At 39.3% G+C, this 20,390-nt stretch overlaps 1 protein-coding gene across 5 annotated transcripts in view; it reads left to right on the top strand.

Annotated features, from left to right (window-relative positions):
• Positions 1-20,076, top strand: part of cep295 (centrosomal protein 295) — a 28,884-nt gene extending 8,808 nt beyond the window's left edge. Inside the window, exons 11-31 of one of the 5 annotated variants that reach the window (XM_051861542.1) lie at positions 170-352; positions 2,382-2,449; positions 2,534-2,783; positions 2,853-3,194; positions 3,304-3,439; positions 3,558-3,713; positions 3,802-3,963; positions 6,295-6,323; positions 6,719-6,815; positions 9,302-9,448; positions 9,517-9,603; positions 11,383-11,483; positions 11,561-11,951; positions 12,062-12,148; positions 14,687-15,144; positions 17,963-18,100; positions 18,174-18,246; positions 18,317-18,484; positions 18,572-18,662; positions 19,420-19,519; positions 19,922-20,076. In XM_051861542.1, coding sequence (XP_051717502.1) covers positions 170-352; positions 2,382-2,449; positions 2,534-2,783; positions 2,853-3,194; positions 3,304-3,439; positions 3,558-3,713; positions 3,802-3,963; positions 6,295-6,323; positions 6,719-6,815; positions 9,302-9,448; positions 9,517-9,603; positions 11,383-11,483; positions 11,561-11,951; positions 12,062-12,148; positions 14,687-15,144; positions 17,963-18,100; positions 18,174-18,246; positions 18,317-18,484; positions 18,572-18,662; positions 19,420-19,519; positions 19,922-19,960 — 3,303 coding nt within the window. In that variant the 3' untranslated portion in view covers positions 19,961-20,076. Of the gene's footprint in view, positions 1-169; positions 353-2,381; positions 2,450-2,533; positions 2,784-2,852; positions 3,195-3,303; positions 3,440-3,557; positions 3,714-3,801; positions 3,964-6,294; positions 6,324-6,718; positions 6,816-9,301; positions 9,449-9,516; positions 9,604-11,382; positions 11,484-11,560; positions 11,952-12,025; positions 12,149-14,686; positions 15,145-17,962; positions 18,101-18,173; positions 18,247-18,316; positions 18,485-18,571; positions 18,663-19,419; positions 19,520-19,921 lie in introns of those variants that run through there. The other 4 variants (XM_051861541.1, XM_051861539.1, XM_051861538.1 and 1 more) reach the window with 4 other exon arrangements.
• The last annotated feature ends 314 nt before the right edge of the window (positions 20,077-20,390 follow it).

The following is a 20,390-nucleotide window of genomic DNA, read 5'->3' as shown; positions in this document are numbered from 1 at the left end:
ATAAGATATTTTCCAGCATTAAATGACGACTCCAGAGCATCTAGCCTAACTACTAAAAGTTTGATCTTCACAATAACCGTAACACTGAGGTCCTCCGAGGCCTTTTTTACCACAATTTGTACTGGTTTGTAAGTACAACTAACAATCTTTTGTGTGACTTCCCATCCAGGAGGAGTTGCTGTTGAGACAGCAGCAGGAGCAGCTCGCTGTGTTGGAGGAGCTAGAGGAGCAACGGCGGGAGCTTGAGCAACGCTTGAGAGAGACTCAACAGATGAACGAGACGCTGCAGGAAGCTGCTCAGAGGCGTCCTGTGATTCAGGAGAGTGCAGAGCTTCCTGAGCCGCCTCCAGAGGTGCGTCTGTTCAAAGGAACGCTTCCTTAACGGGAGTGGGCCTTATACTGTTGAAACGATAACTTGATACATATAAAATGTGTTGTGTGTTTGGTTTTGTTTTGTTTTGTTCTTTGGAGTTGCACAGAAAACTCAAATGAAATTCCCCAGGAATACAAAAATTCAGTAGTAACTTTCCATTAAAATAACCTTTCCATCAAAATGTGTATATTGTCATGTAAATTTTGAAAATGCCGTGATAATAACTGTAAGCCTAAGCATAGTGTAGGTAAAATCCTTAAACCAGCTGGGGTCATCAACAGACTTTTTGCAGGGATTCTAACGAAGCAATTTCTGTGGGTAAATTTTATCCAAGTCATCTTAGCTCATCTCTTTCATGTCTTGTTATCTCGGGGGAGAGAAGAACAGGTGTTTCACAATGGTTGCCTGTTTAGAATCTGAACTACTGTAGCAATGCATGACTGGTGAATAATTCACCCATTTGAGTCTGTTCTGTTTCAGTGAATCGGTCAATCCATGGTAAATGTTGGTGATCTGTGGATTGAAAAGCCTTCTACCTGGATCGTTGTGGCACAATGTTCCTCCTGTTTTCCGTGTCAGCGTTTAGGTTTGGCACAGAGGTCTCCGATACAAACACAAATGCCATCACTGACATTCTCAACAAGACATTTGTGTTTGTATCGGAGACCTCTGTGCCAAACCTAAACGCTTCTCACTGGATCTCACTGCCCTGTTTAGTGGTCACGTGATCGAGACCGGCCAGTGAGTGAATGCATCTGTTCTGAGCTCGTGCTGTGATTGTCTTTTGAAGAGAGCTAATAAATAGTCTGTTTGTCGCAAACAACTCAACAAGTAGCGCTGTTTTGTTCCGCTTTTGCCGCATTTAATGTTTCTCATAAGCAACCGATATGGCAGCGCTTATCAGTTATCAAATTTGTTTAACTTATGGTTTACTGCAAAAGATCTTCACTTGCGTTCTGAAGATGAATGGAAGTCTTTGAACGGAACATGTTTGGAATATGAATATATAAATAAGGGGTTCACCCAAAAATGAAATTTCTGTCATTTATTACTCACACTCATGTCATTCCACACCTGAACACAAATTAAGATATTTTAGATGAAATCTGAGAGGTATATGACCCGATAGACAGACCCAGAAAGGTAGTAGAGATAGGTCCAGAAAGGTAGTAAAGACATCGTTACAACAAAGGTAGTAAAGACATCGTAAAGACATCGTTAAAACAGTCAACGTGACTGCAGTGGTTCAACCTTAATGTTATGAAGCGACGAGAATACTTTTTGAATGCAAAAACGAAAATAACAACTTTATTCAACTTTTTTTTTTTTTTCTTTCTTTTTCTCTCTCTCTCTTCCCTGTCAGCCTATGCACGGTTGACTGTGTGTACAACGTTCCATGTTTACGTCTGAACGCCGACTCATTGGTCGACACTGATCACGTGAGCAAAACGATGCATGCCTGTGATGCTGAAGCAGGAGCCGGCCAATAATGAGTTGCCATTCTGACGTTTGTACAACGTCAGTTGTGTACGAGTCTAACAGGGAAGAGAAGAAATTGTGTGCAAAAATAAAAATAATGAATTTATTCAACTAAGTATTATTGTCGCTTCATAACATTAAGGTTGAACCACTGTTCTCACATGCGCTATTTTAATGATGGAATCAGATCAGAAACCTCTTGGATTTCATCAAAAATATTTTAATTTGTGTTCTGAAGATGAACGAAGGTCTTACGGGTGTGGAACGACATGAGGGTGAGTAATTAATGACAGAAATTTCATTTTTGCGTGAACTAACCCTTTAATAGACAAGTTTTGGGCTGTTTGAAATTCATCCCCAGGCCGTAATTGGCCTGCGGGCCAGAATTTAGACATCCCTGATTTATTCAGTTTATGCACGCACTGAATCTCTTGGATCGAGCAGTAACACAATATGAACACCAAGCACCAAAAACACTGGATGAAATGGAATATTAAAACAGTTTGTGTGTGTCTGTCTGTCTGTGCAGGTTGACTCAGATGACCTGCACACGCAGAGACTCCATCAGTATCAGCAGAGACTCCTGCAGCAGAACAGGTCAGACTGGATCAAATCACAGAGCAGCAGCAATGCATGTGATTCATCAGATGTGTGAAGCTGTGCTTGCGCTCTTTTCCACAGGCTTCATAAGAAGAGTGTTGAGGAAGCGCGCCGGCGACTGCAGGAATATCAACGCTCTCTGAAATTACGATACGGCATCGGCAGCACAACAGCAGCGCGAGCGACACTCCAGCAGCCTTCTGTGAGCTCCGAGACCGTCAGTGACAGGACACGCTCTGCACTTCCTCACATTTTCAACCCTGAAGCTTGTGCCGCCCATCCAGGAAATGCACCTGCTAGTCAATTTCCAGCTCGCCCTGTTCAGTCACAGGTTAGTGCTCCACTACAGTCACTCCACCGTCCTCATCAAACGCCTGCTTCACTGTGTCTGTTTCCCCAGCAGGCTCACTTCAGCCCACCCAAACCCATCAGGTCTGATTCGAGCCGCCCCTCAGTCCTCTCAGAAGGGTCACCGCTGGAAGCCCGTGCAGAGGATGGACAGGAAGTCCATGTTCCTCTTCCTCCTCCTGCTGTTGTTCTGGAGCTTCTGCGCAGCCGGCTGCATCAAGCTGCATGTGCAGTGCCGCAGCACGCTGACATCACTGGGTCAGTGATGGCACCTTCGTCTGGTCCTGCTGGCCCAGTCCAGAGGGAGGAGGAGGCAGACAGGCAGGAGACGGTGAGACGGCACATGAGGAGACAGCGAGACGCCCTGCAGGCTCTGATCACAGCAGACGTACAGGTAGACATCACCTGATCAGTGAACCACAGGATGATGATAATAGATCGAGACACACAAAAGTGAGCGTCATGTGATTAACCCTTACAGTGAACCTCTGTTCCTCTTGTAGGCTTCAGTGTCTGACTCTAGTGGCACTCAGGCGGATCAGATGGTTTTGAACACTCTGCTAAATGCCATTGAGGAGGCTAACAGACCCCCAACAGCACCCATCCAGCAGAACAGAGCCACACTGACCCTCTTAAACGGTAAACTGAGTCCTCATTGGGTATTATCTTTATCACCTTTTTCACCCCTGATGTGTTTGCAACACACACACACACACACACACACACACAATATCTAATGGTGTTGGATGTCTTGTAGACGGTGTTTATGATCCGGCCCCAGTGAATCGTGGGAGAGTGAAGCCACCAGTGTCTCGTCCACCCGCCCGTTTGGCGTTCTTACGGCAGATGGAGCAGCATGAACTCAGTGCTATACAGGAAGTGGACACTCCCGTCAACGTCAGCCTGGACACAGGTACAACAGCTGACGTGAGCTCCAGCACATCTCACGTATCATCATTCAGCAGGTGTCTGACCTCATGTGTTGTGTTTGGCTCTTGCAGAGCTGCAGTCTGCTGCTGATGTGAGCGAGTCCAGCAGTGCGTCTCTGCCTGCACTCGCCTCTGAAGGCAGTCACAGCCCGAGCGACAGGTCACAGGTCACGGGCAGAATTAGCCGCATGTCCTGGAGAGAAACGCTCCTGCAGGACTCCACTCCCTCACGAGGTACGAAATGCTGCTCCACTGTAGAGCTGGCTGATACACTGGTAGAGCTAACTGCGAAGTCTCAGCATAGCGACAGGTGTTCAGGAAAATACTGTGCATTTGTTAGAGAAACGTGTATCTGTTGTGTGGATTTGACCCTTTCTAACCCCTGTTCCCTTAGTTGTTAGATGTTACTACTACTAGTTACTAATTCTTTTGCTGTCAGAATAAGATCAGATTTATTTATATCAGTGCTGTCAATTTAACATGTTATTTTTTTCCATAACTAAATTAAAATTATCACACCGCCCCATCTTACATTTCACACAGTTGACGAATATGACGCACGGCAACAACTCACTGATGTAGCCTATAGAATAGTTATATGCTCCTAAAATTCAAGATATCAGGGCAGCATGAGTGCAAATACAATACTGATTTATACAACAGTTCATTAAATAAAAAGTTAATATTGTTATATTTTACACACACTATTTTCTGTTTTTGCTCAATTGAAAATGTTACCTATAAAGCCAGAGCAGAACTCAGAGCAACACACAGCAGTGTTTAATTTCTAAATGAACAAATCAATCGGGGAAACCAATGATTCAACGGCCCATTCATAAAGATAGCCATTTACTTTATTACTGAATGAATCAGCCGGTTAATCGAATGAATGAATGACTCAATGACTTACTCATTTAGACATTTACCGCCACCTACTGGCAGTTCTAGGGTATGATGTACTAAAAACTGAAACGTTTTCTTTGTGCAGATGACAACGTTATCAAAACTATCCCCGTTCACATGGATCTGCGAAAATGACTAAAAACACTTTAGTAGTCGGCGATGTCACTTTGTAAAGAAAGATTACGCGCATTCTTATACAGAGCACTTGCGCCAAACGCACATGCCTACTCACCTACTCACCATTTTTACAGTTTACTGCACTGATATTCTTCTCGTTATTTTTACTATAGTGGCTAATAAATCGAAAGTCTCGCACATTCACAGAAAACATGTCTGCGTTGGGGGAAAAAAAAAAAGGTGGGTAGACTAAACACTCTGCAAAAACGCAAATCTGTGAAAACAGTGACAGTGCACATGGAGATGACAACGGTATCGTTTTTAAAAACTTCCACTTTGAAACCTGTTTTCAAAACTTTGCGTTTTCAGGCCACAAATGGCGTTGTTGTGTAAATGAATGACCAAAACGCATACGTTTTCTGTTTTTAGTTGAAAATGGTGTCATGTAAATAGCCCCTGAGTTTGTTTGTTTGTTTATTTATTTATTTATTTATTTATTTTTTTTTTTTAGAGTATCACTTCATTTATTAAAAAAAAAAAAAAAAAAAAAAATTAAAGGGATGGTTCACCCAAAAATCAAAAATCTGTCGTCATTTACTCACTCTCAAGTTGTTTCAAACCTGTATGACTTTCTTTTGTGGAACATGAAAGATCATATGAAGAATGTTGGTAACCAAACTTTTGGAGGGTGGGAGAGTAAATGATGACTGAATTGTCATTTTTGGGTGAACTATCCTTTTCTTTTTTTTTTTTTTTTTTTTTAACACCCTTTTTAATCTCATGGCTTTATTTATGCAGCTTTAATTGCAGTTTAAATGCATCCATGCCATCTCTGAGCTGCAATAAACACTCTGTAAATATATCTAAATGCCAATTCGGATGCAGCTTCTGGAAAAAAGGGGGGAAAAAATCATGACTGTTGCAGCCTAAAACGTTGTGTCATAAATTCTATGATGAATCAAATAAAATATTTCTTTCTAAGGCTACTTTTATAATGTCTATTTATGCTTTTCTCATTTAACACAATGACTTTAAATGATTTTTTTTGAGGGGTAATTTCTCAGACAAATATTGTGATTTAATTAGAGTAATAGATAGCCACATCCTGTAATTAGATTTGAAAAATGTAATTGCTTGACAGCCCTAATTTATTTCTTATAATACACATATAGCCGCCAAGGGCTCCAGGATGCATCCCATCCAATGCAGGCAAAGAACTGCATGATGGACAGGTGTCACACAATTAAAACGAATGATATTGTCATGTTCATTGTCAAGTTTAACAGTGTGAGTTCTCTCCTAATTATTCTGATGAACGTGGCTGTTCAAAACTGCTCAAAAAACATTTAAAATGTGCATTAGGCTTGTTGATCTCAACCAAGGGCCAACAGAATCCTAAAAATTGTATGTAATTAATAAATGTGTGTATTGTGATCTATAGAAAAATACTGGGATTTTGTTTGACAGTGCTGTTTGTTTCTTTGCCTGGTTGTACTGCAGATGGTTGTTTCTGCTTTAACACTTCTCGTCCTGTTGACTTCTCAGGTCCGTCCAGTGTGAAGCATCAGCAGGAGGTAAGACTCTCTTTCACTGCAGATCACACATCTGACGTCACTGCTGACTGCTAACGCCTAAAATTCATTCTGAGATCCACAGTTTATGGATCGGTGATGAAAACTAGCCAAATCTGAGCGTGCCGTCACACCAGTGATTATGCTACGAGAAGCTGTGTGTGTGAGTGTGCATGTGTGTGTCTGTGTGTGCGAGAGTTTGTGTGTGTGTGTGTGAGTGTGTGTGCGCGCACGTGTGTGTTTGAGCAATGATGAAAGTGTTTTGTACCTGAAGTACATGTGAATTGTTCATGTATGTTAATGAAGGTCTCTACACTTGAACTGAGCTCAGATGATGAGCTGATGATCAGTGTGTGTTTGTTGAATTACACTGTTAAATTATTCTCTTTGTTTGCTAGCAGTTTAGTGCTGGTTGTCCATCATCTGTTGAACCAGACTATCTCTCATCTACGACCATCTCAACAGGAAGCTACTTCACTAGTGACCATGAACCAGGTGTGTTTGATCAGTTACATTCACAAACACAGTTTGTTCTGGAGTGTGAACATTAGGGATGGGCATTTTTGTCAATTTTTCATTTCAACTACTCGATAGGTCTGAAAAATGAGTACTCGAGGGTGGGGCGTGTGCGTCATGGCGACAATTAAATAAAAAGATTTTAATATTGTTAGGAAAATAGCACTAGTTTATGCATCAGTATTTTTGAAAAAGAAACTGCTACACGAGGTGAAGAGTGAATGAACACTGAAAACTGAAGCACTTTCTCCACTGACTAACTTCGCTGCCGTCTTCCATATTCAAATAACTATCGGTATGTAAAATCTTTGACGTAAAAGTTGCATGAATTCAAATATGGCTGTTCAGACAAGTATGCCAAAATGACAGTTTTGTTGAGTATCCTCGTAAGCACAGTCTTAAATGAGTTGGTCTTAAATAGGCATGTGACAGTATAAAATTTTCATGTTGCGATTAATTGCTGAAGCTTTTATCACAGTATACGGTATTACCACGATATTGAAATTATTGAAGTTGCAAAAAAAAAAAATAATAATTTTGTCATAGTATAACAGGTTTAAGAACTCTTTTTTTTTTTTTTTTTTTGTAATAACAAAAACTCTGAATGTTTAAATACAATAATACAATACACAAAAAAATATTCAAACAGATTAAAGTGCAAAAGAATTAGGTTATAAAGAACAGGTAACACTTTACAATAAGCTCTCATTATTTAATGCATTAACTAAGATTGAGCAATGGCTACATTTGTTAAGGGTTTTTTTTTTTTTTTTTTTTTTGTTAATGTTAAGAAATACAACTGATCATTGTTAGTTTTATCTCACGTCTATTAAATAAGTTCTTTTTATTTTGGTAATGTTATTAAACAGTAACTAAGAAATTAACTAAGAATAATTAATGCTTTAAGTATTTTTCATTGTCAGTTTGGTAATAATGAATTAACATGTTAACTAATGAAGCCGTATGTCTCAAAGTTTACTGAACAATAACAGATAATCAGAACATTTATAATCATTAGGGCATGTTGTAGTCCAGATTAAAATATAAAAATGTTTAAGTTTGAAAATAAATAGCCTATTAAGTCTTTAAGTATTAAGTATTTGGTGCTGTGATGAACAACATTGAGATTACAAAAAAGTGAATGACTGTTTGAAGCATTTTAAAAACTTCACTAGCGCAGTTGCTTCCTTTGCGGGGTTTCCGGGGTAACCGCTGCATTCTGCTGTTCCATCAGCGCCCTCTGCTGTCAGAGAGTGAACGTGCACTTTCATTCAGCGCGTCTCCTTCACTCGTTCCGCCATGTGCTTCTCATGCACTTTGGGCTCGTTTACATCTGAGCGTGTGTCCCTTTGACGCAGAATACAGTGGTGTTGTGCATTTTATACGGTTGATGGGGAAAGTATTCTTAAAAGCATTATAAAAATGGTAATAATTGGTAATAAATGATTATTTATGGTATTTTGAAGTGCCCACGATAACAATATCATGCATATTCATTATTGTGATATATTGTATTACCGAATATCGCCACATGTCTAGACTTAAATGAACATTAAATGTAGTTTTGAGAAAATAAAGCCCGGAACACACCAAGCTGAGTGGAATAAAGAATGTGATCAGCATGATTGATATTCAAAACGGTAAGCAAGCGCTGCTTTGTTTGTGGTTTGTATACACGCAGTCTTCGTTTTGCTTTCCCTTCTTGAATGACGAATATAGACCAATATATCTGCTCAAATAGACAGTTATCTCCTTTATACGCAGGCGCAGAACACGCGTGCTAGTTGACAGTTGGCTCAAGTTCTTTCGGTGTGTCCCCCCCCACCCCCCACCCCGACGTAGCCAACGTGAGGCGACAACACCATCTGCTTTCGTTGCCGCTAGTTCTTCGACATCGGGTTTGGTGTGTACCGGCCTTAAGATGCAGATCCACGTCATGTGCGTCAGCTCTTAAAGTGACAGCAGCCTAATAAACCTGCTGCTGTCTGTGTCATTGATGTTAATCAAAGAACAAAAGAAAAAGAGAAAATAACTCACTGATCTTAACCAAATAACTTTTGTAGCTTTAATAAAAAATAATAAAAATTAATCTATCTTAATCTAAATTATGCAGTGAAGACTGTGAAGTGTTTGATAACTGCTTTGATTCCATTTCCTACTGGTTAGATCAAATATTTATGTTGTGTCTGTTAATTTGGAAATTAAATGTGAATATAAAATATAAAAATATATTAACTTTAATGTTAGGTGCGATTAAACACTATTAATTACAGAATGTGCGATTTAGATAAATGTATATATTTTAATTGGTTTATATAGATTTTGATCATTTTCATGGTCAATCGTCATGTTTGAATACTCATGCTCATCCTTAGTGAATGAGTTTTAAAATCCTTCGTGTATGAGGGTCATTTTCCGTCAGAAGAGAGCTACCTCTGAATCTCGCGTCTGCATCTGTTTCTCAGATGATTCTCATCTCTGTATTGATCCTGATGAGTGCGGCCTGTCACCCGCTGACCGGTCACAGGAGATGAGCGGTTCTGTACAGCAGATCATTGACAAATACAGCAAAGAGCTGAACGCTTCACTGAGACATGCAGGAGTTCATTCAGGTAAACATCATAAATATGGTGTGTGTAGATGTGCTGAACACACACACACTCACGTCTTCTCTGTGCAGGTGCAGTGAACTCTGAGTGTCAGTCCTGGTCCAGTGTGCTTCACGAGGAGGTACGAGCACATGATGGAGACGCAGCTCAGATCTCAGGTCAGCTCTTTTCCTCTGAGCTCCAGTTCCTTACAGACTGGTTGATTTGAAATAATCACGTCATCTTACTTGCAATTAATAATAATCATAATTACAGCTGTCGCAATTACCAACTTGGGGAAAAGTGTCGATTGCAGCACTGAGTTTTATATTTACTCCCACGGCATCAAAGATTACATGAACGTAGGTGTTTATATGGGTCTCTGCACAGAATAAAGAGTTCTGCACTTTCACAAATCCTCTCATTAAACCAGCCAAGTGACACAGTGTGAACAAGAGGTTCATTGTGCAGTGTGATTGTGAGCTCATGCTGAAATGAAGAGCTTGACAGCTCCAGTGAATATAAAGAGCGCTCTTCTCACGCTTTCTGTATAATCCATTCACAATTTGAGTTTTGTTATTCGTGCTGCTGAGAGGACTAGCAGCTACATACACACACCAAAGTTTGAGGAGTGAAAAACTATGTTTAAAAGCGGGAGTAAATCAGCAGAATTATGGATTTGTGGGAGTCATTTACTAAAGTGGGCTTTGATTTAAAGAGTATGACATACAGTTGCCATGCACAAATAGTATTTTAAAGGGTTAGTTCACCCAAAAATGAATATAATGTCCTTTTTTTCCTCACCCTCATGCCGTTCCACACCCGTAAGACCTTCGTTAATCTTCGGAACGCAAATTAAGATATTTTTGTTGAAATCCGATGGCTCAGTGAGGCCTGCGTAGCCAGCAATGACATTTCCTCTCTCAAGATCCATTAATGTACTAAAAACATATTTAAATCAGTTCATGTGAGTACAGTGGTTCAATATTAATATTATAAAGCAACGAGAATATTTTTGGTGCATGAAGCTTCGGGATGTTATGAATCTTTTGTGTCGAATCAGTGGTTCGGAGCGTCAAAGTCACGTGATTTCAGCAGTTTGACACGTGATCCGAATCATGATTCGACACGCAGATTCATAACGCTCTGAAGCTTCCTGAAGCAGTGTTTTGAAATCGGCCATCACTAAATAAGTTATTTTGTTTTTTTTGGCACACCAAAAATATTCTTGTTGCTTTATAATATTAATATTGAACCACTGTACTCACATGAACTGATTTAAATGTTTTTTAGTACATTAATGGATCTTGAGAGAGAAATGTCATTGCTGGCTATGCAGGCCTCACTGAGCCATCAGATTTCAACAAAAATATTTTAATTTGTGTTCCGAAGATGAATGAAGGTCTTACGGGTGTGGAACGGCATTAAGGTGAGTAATAAATGACATTATTTTCATTTTTGGGTGAACTAACCTTTTAATGTTAATTTTGTTAATTGACATTAATAATCACAATTGACTTTACGACTTTAATGACCGACAACTCAAATAGCCAATCAAATCGCTGCCCTGAGAAGGTTTGTTGTTGTTCACTGTTTTGTCAATCAGGCTTTACTGAACTGTTGGACATATTCAACCTGCATAAACTGCATTTGAAGTAATTCACAAAACCCTTGGGTACATTAGTGAGAGAGCGACTCGCGCTGTTGTTTTGTTTGACATAGACAGAACCCGCCCTTGAAAAGCCATTAGTATAACTGCTGCTGTAAGGTCACTTAAAATACCAAGGGAAATAATCAATTATTTATGTCCTAATCATGCAGCCATATTCTGAATTGCATTGATGTAAAATGTAAGTTAATTAATGCATTTTCTTTATTAGCATTTCAAATGTGGATTTTATTGTTACTGCATTTCTCATACACTTAAGTGTCTTATTCTGAGATGGTTTTGTTTTTAGGCTCTTTCCTGCCGCTACAGCCCCATCCAGACATAGACTCCTCTTCTTCCTCCTCTTCATCTAGAAATGTTGTGAGAGATGATCAGAGCAGTAGAGCACAGGTGCCACGCATGCATGTTTGTCATTTCAATTCTCCTGACTCTCTTGCCATGCTAATATCTTGGCATAATCATTTCAGGGCTGGAGCGAGACCGTGAATCGAATCCTTGAGCGCCTGTCTGATCAGTTATCCATCAGACATGGTGAACAGGCACACAGCAGCGCACCATCTGAACCATCTCGTCTGTCATCCTCACTGTGTACCGACCAGGACAGAGCTTCTGATTCTAGCCACTTCACAAACGAGTCGTTGCAGTCCATGATGAACGGGGCTGGTCACATCTCAAACTATTCAGACTCGCATTCAAGTGCTGAGCTCCAAGATCAGTCGGCATCTCGTGAGTGGTTTGACGGGGGCCAGTCTGTTTTGAGCCAGTTGATTGGCAGAGCGTCAGATATCGGTTCATCTCAGGTGTTTGATCAGAGCAGCGCCCTCGCCGGTGGAGCACAGGAAGTGACTCGGAGCACAGGTAATGTTGTGAGGCTTTGGTGCGCGTCACTGCCGGTGTGTTTCATTGCTCTGACTGTCGTTGTGTTGCTTCAGCTGCAAACCCAGTCCCAGCACTGCACTCTATTCCAGACCGGCTGTCTGAGATCAGGTCGTTGATGTCACCTGCTTTGCAGCACCCAGACGAGGACCGGAGTGCCTTTACTGACGCCCCACATGGTAAATGAAAGAGAAATGCTTATAACAGTTCCTGCAAGGCAGCGCTGAAGATATTCCTCAAGTACTCCTGCAGCTGCTTTTAAATAGAAATAATTAAAATGTTTCATGGTACTATTACAGTGCTTTAAGGCTGTACTATATTGATAGTTACTCATACAATTCTTCTGCTGCTTTCTGTTCTTCATCTAACCAACAGTCATGACTAGTAATGCACAGAAAATTCATTTGATTTTGGTCAGAACAGTTCTGAAGGACAAAATCATTGACCAAAATAGTGACTTTTAATTAGCATGTCTATTCTGTGCACACAATGTGGATAAACTACTAGGACTGGGCGGTTTTTCCGAATTTATTTATTTTTATTTATTTATTTTATTTTTATTTTTTCCGATTTTAATTCAAATTTATGTTTTGCCTCGATTTTATTATTTTTTTGAATCGAGAAATCGCGATATTGAATTAAAATGTTAGCAAGCGTTCAATTAGACATGTTGACAGTACAGCAATGATAACTGTATTAGGAGAAGAAAATGATCTGACCTCATGATGGCACTGGCGCACATGTGTTCTACAACGTAGAACACATCACTGTTCTTAAGAGGCTGTTCATTCAGAAATCCGTTATTAAAGCGTTATAAAAATGAGACGCAGGCAGTGGAATGAGGAAAAAAAGGCAAAGTTATTAAACGCAAGTGTGTTTTTTTTTTTTTTTTTTTTTTTAAACATGACCGCCGTGTTTTTACAATGCCGTTTCATTGGTGAGACGCTGCAAAAGACACGAGACAAGTGCAACACCTAAACATGTAAAAACATAAAAACAATAGGACAAATAGCACAACGGAATGCAAAAACCTGTAAACCAGTTTGATATTTCATGTTTGCATGATGGTGACAGGCTGAAAGCTGCTGTTGTTTTCCGTTTTTACAACGCATTTGCTGTTAATAATAGCCTATTACTGGTGTTATTTATTGCTATTTTTGGTTAAGAAATATTTAGTATTTTCTTATTTTATATTATTTCTGAGTAGGATGTGTTTAAGATAAGTTTGTACAACATTTGCCTTTATATTTCAGGCATATTTCTGCAAAGATATTTAACAAATTGTTTTACATTACACCAGGTTGATCACTTCATGTGTGGTGCACTTGGAATGGAACTTTTTTTTTTAACCAAATTGTTAATAAAGAGAATGTTACTTAAATCAAATTGTAGTTAAGTTTTTAAGGTGACGAGTTAAATAGTTAAAAAATCGGTCAATCGTTCTGAAAAATCGAGATTTTATTTTTTTGCCATATCGCCCAGCCCTATAAACTACAAAAGGTAAACAGGTCGGCGACATGGACGCTAGGGCTGTGTTGACAGCTTTGATTTCTAGATTTAAATCGTTAGTCATTTTGATGAACCAAGATCTTTTAGTAAGCAGGTTTCAGCTTAGTGAATAAAACATAACAAAACCTTATTTGTTGCACGCCTCCAATCCAATAATCACAGTGAGGGTTTGTGTTTTGAATTGAATTAGCTTAAAAATTCTGTCAATTTTATCACAAAATTCAGTCAATAAATGTGATTTTTGTCTCTAATGTGTGGTGACAGATAACTGTAGCGCTCTTCCGCTTTACTACTAGTTACATCACCAAATAAACATAAATGAACATGTTGAAAGAACCAGTACAACTTACTGAAATTAATCATGTCTCATGTAATCCATCAATCAGTGTTTCAACCGCAGAAAGACATCAATAAAACAGCTTGAGAACAATGTCACGTAACGTCACATTTACCTTAGGAAAGACACTCAATGACCTCAATAGTAAACTCAATAGTTATCTTGAAAAATGGCCCAGGCTGCATTTAATCAAAAATAGAGTAAAAACAGTAATATTGGGAAATATTGCAATTTAAAATAACTTTTTCTATTTGAATATATGTTAAAATGTAATTAATTCCTGTGATCAAAGCTGAATTTTCAGCATCATTAATCCAGTCTTCAGTGTCACATGATCCTTCAGAAATCATTCTAATATGCTGATTTGATGCTCAAACATTTCTTATTATTGTCAATGTTGAAAACAGTTAAAAATTTGTAATTGGTCACCATCTAAATGCTTATTTCAACAATGATATAATGTTTCTACCCCAAATTCATTAAGTTGATTTATAAAAACCAGCTTCCGTGTAACTGAAATGTTTACATGCAACTCGGTTTTTGATTTAAGTGATTGATTTAAATGATTTTTAATAAACACTTTGGTTTTGCTAAATGAGATCTTTAATTTCAGTTTAGGTGTTTTGGTAAAAAGTTTAGGTGCATGACTAATGATGACAGTAATATCTGTAATAACTTTGTAATAACTCCAATAAGTCTTTATTCTGCAAAAACAATGTTTTTTGATGCAGAATATCACTTGTGCAAAACCAAAGTCATGAAACACTTCTGCTGCCTGGAGCGGTTTGTTTTCTTTCACAGTTAGTGATTGCTGTAGTGTTCAGTGGAGTCGCTGTGCTGCAGCTGATGTACATTATTTTCTGTCCCATAGACGATGCCTCAGATTTGTTTCTTCCTCTGCCCTCTGATGTTACAAACAATGAGAGCGTGGACTGTTCGACGGCTCTTTGCATCCCGCTGGAAGCAGAAAAGTGTGGCACAGATGCAAGCGTCGATGATGCCTCTGATTGGCTGGAGTCATCAGACCAATCCCTTCCATCCCTGCAGCACCTGCGCACAGACACGCTGATTCAATCTCAGGCTGACCTGCAGATATCCATGGAGCAGCTCTCTCTTACCCATGAGTCCCTCTGTGAGACGGATGTAGTGGCAGATCCCACTGTCATGGACATTAGCCGCATGCCATGCTCCCCTCACAAGACCTGTCTACAGGAAGAAAGCCTTACACCCACAGTCCAGTTACCCTCACAGGAAGTGACCTCAGCGATACCACAGCACCAGTCAGCTGTGGAAGAAAATGTGCTGAGCGAGCTTCTGGAACGAGCGCAGGTAGAGTCTACAAAAACACCTCACCGTACAGCTCTGTGCTTAATTCTTTCAGTTCAACGAAAGAAACTGCTCATCCAACTAGGAACACAAGTTGATTTTTAAACTTTTTAAATTATTTTTAATATGTCTGCTAAGGTAATGGCAGATCAATAGACTGGAACAAGTTTAAAGCACAAATCTCAGCAATGTCTTTGTATAGTGCAGCATTAAAGGCTTCATTCACACAAAAAAATCACTACAGAAGTCTTTCACCAAAACTTTGGCTCTTCAAAATGCTTCAGATGTAATGCACTGAATAAATGAAAGCAGTGTAGTTTGTTCTATGCATGTTGTCAATGTTTATATGAGGGGAAAAAATGCCTAAATTAAATCATGTAAAGTGATCATGTCTCATCAGAAGACTAAACCACTCGATTTGTATGGATGAGTTTTACAATCTCTTTATGAACGTTTTGAAGCGTCAGAGTTTTGGGTGAACAGATTTTCAATGGAGGGAAAGAAATATCTCAGGTTTAATTTAAAAATCTTTATTTGTGAACATGAATGGACGTTTTTGGAATGACTTGAGGGTGAGTAAATGACAGCATTGTCATTTTTGGGTGAACTATCCAAATTGCTGGATCAGCCCCATTAATTAGAAGGGATCGTCCACATTCTGTTGACCAATATAGTGTGTACATTAGTTCTCCCTCAGGGTTCCTACACAGTTTGGAAAAGTATGGGATTTGATTTGGTCTGAAAAAGTATTTAAAAAAAAAAAAAAAAAGTATGGAAAAATGTTTGCATTCCAGACTGTTGCCCCTGTTTAGTTTTCTATAATAAATTAAGAATTTAACAAATGTATCATACAAGAAATGTTTTCATGGCAGCTGTTTAGTGATTCTTTAGTGATTGTCAAACATGACTGAATGAGTTCAAGGTGCACTTTTTCATTATGAAAAAAATGCAGGTTATAAGCGTTTTGGGTTTCCTCTCACGATATTCCTACCACTGTATTACTGAGCCTCGAAAAGGACCTTTGCAAAAAAAAAAAAAAACACACTTTCGTGCACGAAAAATCCATTAAACTTGGTATATAGTGTGCACAGCCATATTGAGCCATCAGCCCATTTCGCAGAGTGGTTTCTTGGCCGTCAGAGTATGCATTAAAGCAAACCTAAGGCCTTGAAATATGACATACTACCCTAACAAAAGCCAAATTTTGAGTAAATAGATCTTTAATTCATGTGCATCAATGCTCTCGTTTTCTTAATAATAAGATGGCAGTGACACACAAAGGAAATAGGTTTTAATATATAAAACTACAAATTGTAATGCGTAAGCACGCGAGGAATAAAAAGTAAATAGTTTCTCGGACACAAAGTTTCTTGTGTGCATGCAAAAGTCTATGTATTTATTTTATTTTAGGGGCTCTGTATGTTGTCACTTCAAGAGAAAATCAATGAAAAAAAACTCTGAGAAAATACAAATATTTACAGATGACTGTACTATATACCAAATATAAAGCTGAAAATAATGCTGTATGAACCATCTGTTAAATATGGTTTGAGACTCAAATTTCCAAACCTCGCTGTAGATGTTCAAAGTTAACTTTAAAATGGAAAATTAGCCCAAGCTTTACTCACCCTCAAGCCATCCTAGGTGTATATGACTTTCTTCTTTCTGATTAACACAATCGGAGAAGAAATAAATCTCAGACCGCAACTGAAAGCATAACTGATGCAATGTGTTTTTTTTTTTTTTTTTTTTTTTCGTAATTTGATTAGGAAAGGCATAGGATGTAGTGTAAGCGTTTTGAACTGCAAGAGTTTTACACTTTCTAAGTAGAATATGGAAAGCAGTCTGGTGGAAGCAAGATATTTTACTTCATAACTTGTTAAATATGGAATTTTTTTTTTTTTTTTTTTTTTTTTTTTTTTAAACACATGCATTGCTTCACTTTAGAAGGCCTTTATTAATCCCCCAGAGCCACATGGAGTAAGTTTATGATGGATGGATGGATGGATGGATGCATGGATGGATGGGTGGATGGATGGATGGATGCACTTTCTTCAGCTCATACTCGTTGGTCCCGTTCACTGCCATTATAAAGGATGTGTCAGGATATTTATTAATAACTCTGATCGTGTTCATCAGAAAGAAGAAAGTCATACACCTAGGATGGCTTGAGGGTGAGAAAATCATGGGGTAATTTTCATTTTAAAGTGAACTAATCCTTTAAAGTTACTCAGTCAAGAGCAGAGAGTGATTTTCTTTGTTTTTTTGATGAACATAACAGATAGCAGCAGGTTTATTAGGCTGCTGTCACTTTAAGAGCTTATGCACGGATCCAATGCAACATACATTTTCTCAACTATTTACATTCACAAACTATTTTACCTGAATGCTCAGCAAGATGGGCATTTCGACACAATTTTGCATGCATTTGACTTTTTCGTGGCTTATTGCACTTAAGCGAAGTTAATTTGGTAGTCGTGAGATGTTTGAGAGGCAGCTTTATGTGAATGTCACTTAAATAGATCAGTGGTGCACGTTTTTGGTCTGACCACGAAATCTGCGGGAATGACTAAAAGTTGGTATCCGTGTATCGGTATCGATACTGCGGAAAAGGAGTATTACAACAGTTTCAGATATTTCGGTATCGAATCCATACTGAAATATCGATATTTTTGACAACAATGCTAACAGCCCTCTTCAGTCACTCATGCTGGTTTACTTAAGCACATTCACAAGAGTTTGGGTGTCACACACAGAACCATCATTTAGGACATTCAGACAACAGTGTCTGCCGTCTGTAAACTCCTCTTGCTCTTGTCAGGCAGCGGGTGACGTGAAGGGCATTCTTGAGGAGTCCACCATCTCATTCATCAGCCTGCCAGAGTCAACACTACAGGATCCTGACCTCACAGAAGACTCAGGAAGTGAGCCACAGGAAGTCACATCTGACCATAGTGAGGTAAGAGCACAGATGGGTGCTCATGCATGCCCATCATTTAATATTCAAACCTAACAAATCCTGTCTCTGGTAGGGCAAAGTGCCGAGCCGTACGGTGGAAGACAACAGCCAATCAGAGGAGCCAGAGCCAACGTTCCCTCATGCTGGTTGGTGAACCTGTTGGCCGTGATCTCTTCATGAGTGTTTGACTGTGATTATAACGTGTTTGTGTTACAGTGATGCTGCTGGAGTTTCAGTGCTCACCTGCTCAACGGCAGCGGCGGGATGGTCTGGCTCAGAGGTCAGCGCTCAGGGCCGCACAGATCAAAGCCAGACACTCAACAACACGGCTCGAGCAACACGTGTCCAGAGCCACAGGACGCACAGCCCTCAGATCAGACATGGGTAACATGTTTCCCATTGCGGCATGTGCTAATGAAATGATAGTGATTGTGTTGATTGGGTCTGAACGTTTGATGCTTTCGCTGGCAGCGGACGGACTGAAGAGTGTTGCTGAGGTCAGGATCTGCACAGCTGCACAGAGACGTGTGGAAGAGGCAGAGATGCACCGGCGCACTGAGAGGTACGGGATCCTGAAGCCTCTGCTCAACATTAGACAACATACATGTTACCGCATGTTTGGCCAGTAGTTCATTACAGAGCAAATGGGCCGATGGGATATTTTTACTGCCATCTCATGAAAACTATAAATTGACATTTTTCACTTGTTTTGCCTGTGCGCATATTCTGACTCATTTTGCCAACGCAGGTCACATTTAATACTTTCCACTATCTCAACAGCCTGATTATTTAACTTTAGTTTCCCTAACCCATGGTGTTCACTAGAATCAACTTTAATTTTCCTTGCGTTGATTTGCATAGCACCAATCACCAATCTTACACCAATCTTCAAGGGCTGTTGTGTTTTTAAAATAAGTTCACTCTATAATTGACTCCTTGGACAAAGTTGCACCAAGACCATGTCATCTGCATATCTAAAAAATAAAATACAGCTGTATTACTCTTAATTTGTAGCTCATTGGTATATGTTAAAATAAAAGTGGTATCAACACACAAGTCTGTGGAGCCCCATATTTAAAACCATTTCTTCTGGAAATATGCCATTCTTAAACACTTTCTGCGGTCCATCTGAAAGAAAGTCTTTGATCCAATATATTAAGGCAGAATTTAGATTCACATTATAAAGATGAACCTGCATAGTATAAAAGTGAAGTCAACCAAAAGTGCCCATGCTTCAGATTTGGAGCCCTGAGTATGCTTTGCTATAAAATCAGTCAACATAAGTGTGGTTTGAGGCTGAACTTCCTGTTCGGTTTCAGGTTGTACAGTCAGTTAGAGGAAGTTAAACGGCAGAAGGAGTTCCGGAGCCGTCAGGAATCGTACGCTAAGAACCGGGAGAAAGCCAGAGACTTCCAGAGGGTGAGACATATGACGAGAACACGCATTCATAACACATCATGATGATCTTGGTCACATGACTGGATGAGTCTCATGAATAATGAGAATGTTTCACATTGTTTCACATTGAAATCCTAAAGGAAAAATGGGTTACAGTGACCCTGGCACAGGAACATTCCTCAAGTCAAAAAGTCATCTTGATGGGAATTTTGCAGACTTCGGCACATCTTCCCTCAGATTTGATACACAAATTTGCAGCTAAAACCAAGCAATTTGCTGCTGCTTAAGGCTGACATGTCTGATTTACGTTTCACACAAACTTCACATTTGCCTCGGATTCACCCGAATATTCGACACGATAATTCTTTGTTGTACAGATATGGACATGATGAGATTTGTGACGCACATCTTTATCTTTTACAGAAGACGCTGGAGAAACTGAGGGCCAGAGTGAAGCCATGAAGATGTGATGTCTGTTACTGCTGTTTGTGTTGATGCGATTTTAAAATGTCAAGCACTTTTATTTCTGTATGTGTCTGTATGTTGTGTATTTTAAGTAAAATGTTACTTGATTTTAATAGTTGTTATTGTCATTGTGAATATGAAATGCAGTGCTGAAAGCAATTGGTGGTGTAACTGAAAAAAATAACCTACCGTGACGGGATGTTTCCATGGCTGATGGCATGAGCGCACACTGTCTCAATCCCAAATAAGACTCTTTTATTTACAGATCATTGTGAAATCACAATCTTAGTCATCAGCAAGGGAAATATCCCATCATGCTTATGCGAAGGGAATACAGACCTGTACAGCCATACAATAGAAATGTTTCTGATTCTGCATGATTTCGAGGTAACATTGATCATGTGACAGTACAAATGACTAGGGGCCA

The sequence above is a fragment of the Ctenopharyngodon idella genome, chromosome 15, assembly GCF_019924925.1.
Source record: "Ctenopharyngodon idella isolate HZGC_01 chromosome 15, HZGC01, whole genome shotgun sequence".
Taxonomy (NCBI): Eukaryota; Metazoa; Chordata; class Actinopteri; order Cypriniformes; family Xenocyprididae; genus Ctenopharyngodon; species Ctenopharyngodon idella.
This window is presented reverse-complemented; position numbering and strand designations above follow the sequence as displayed.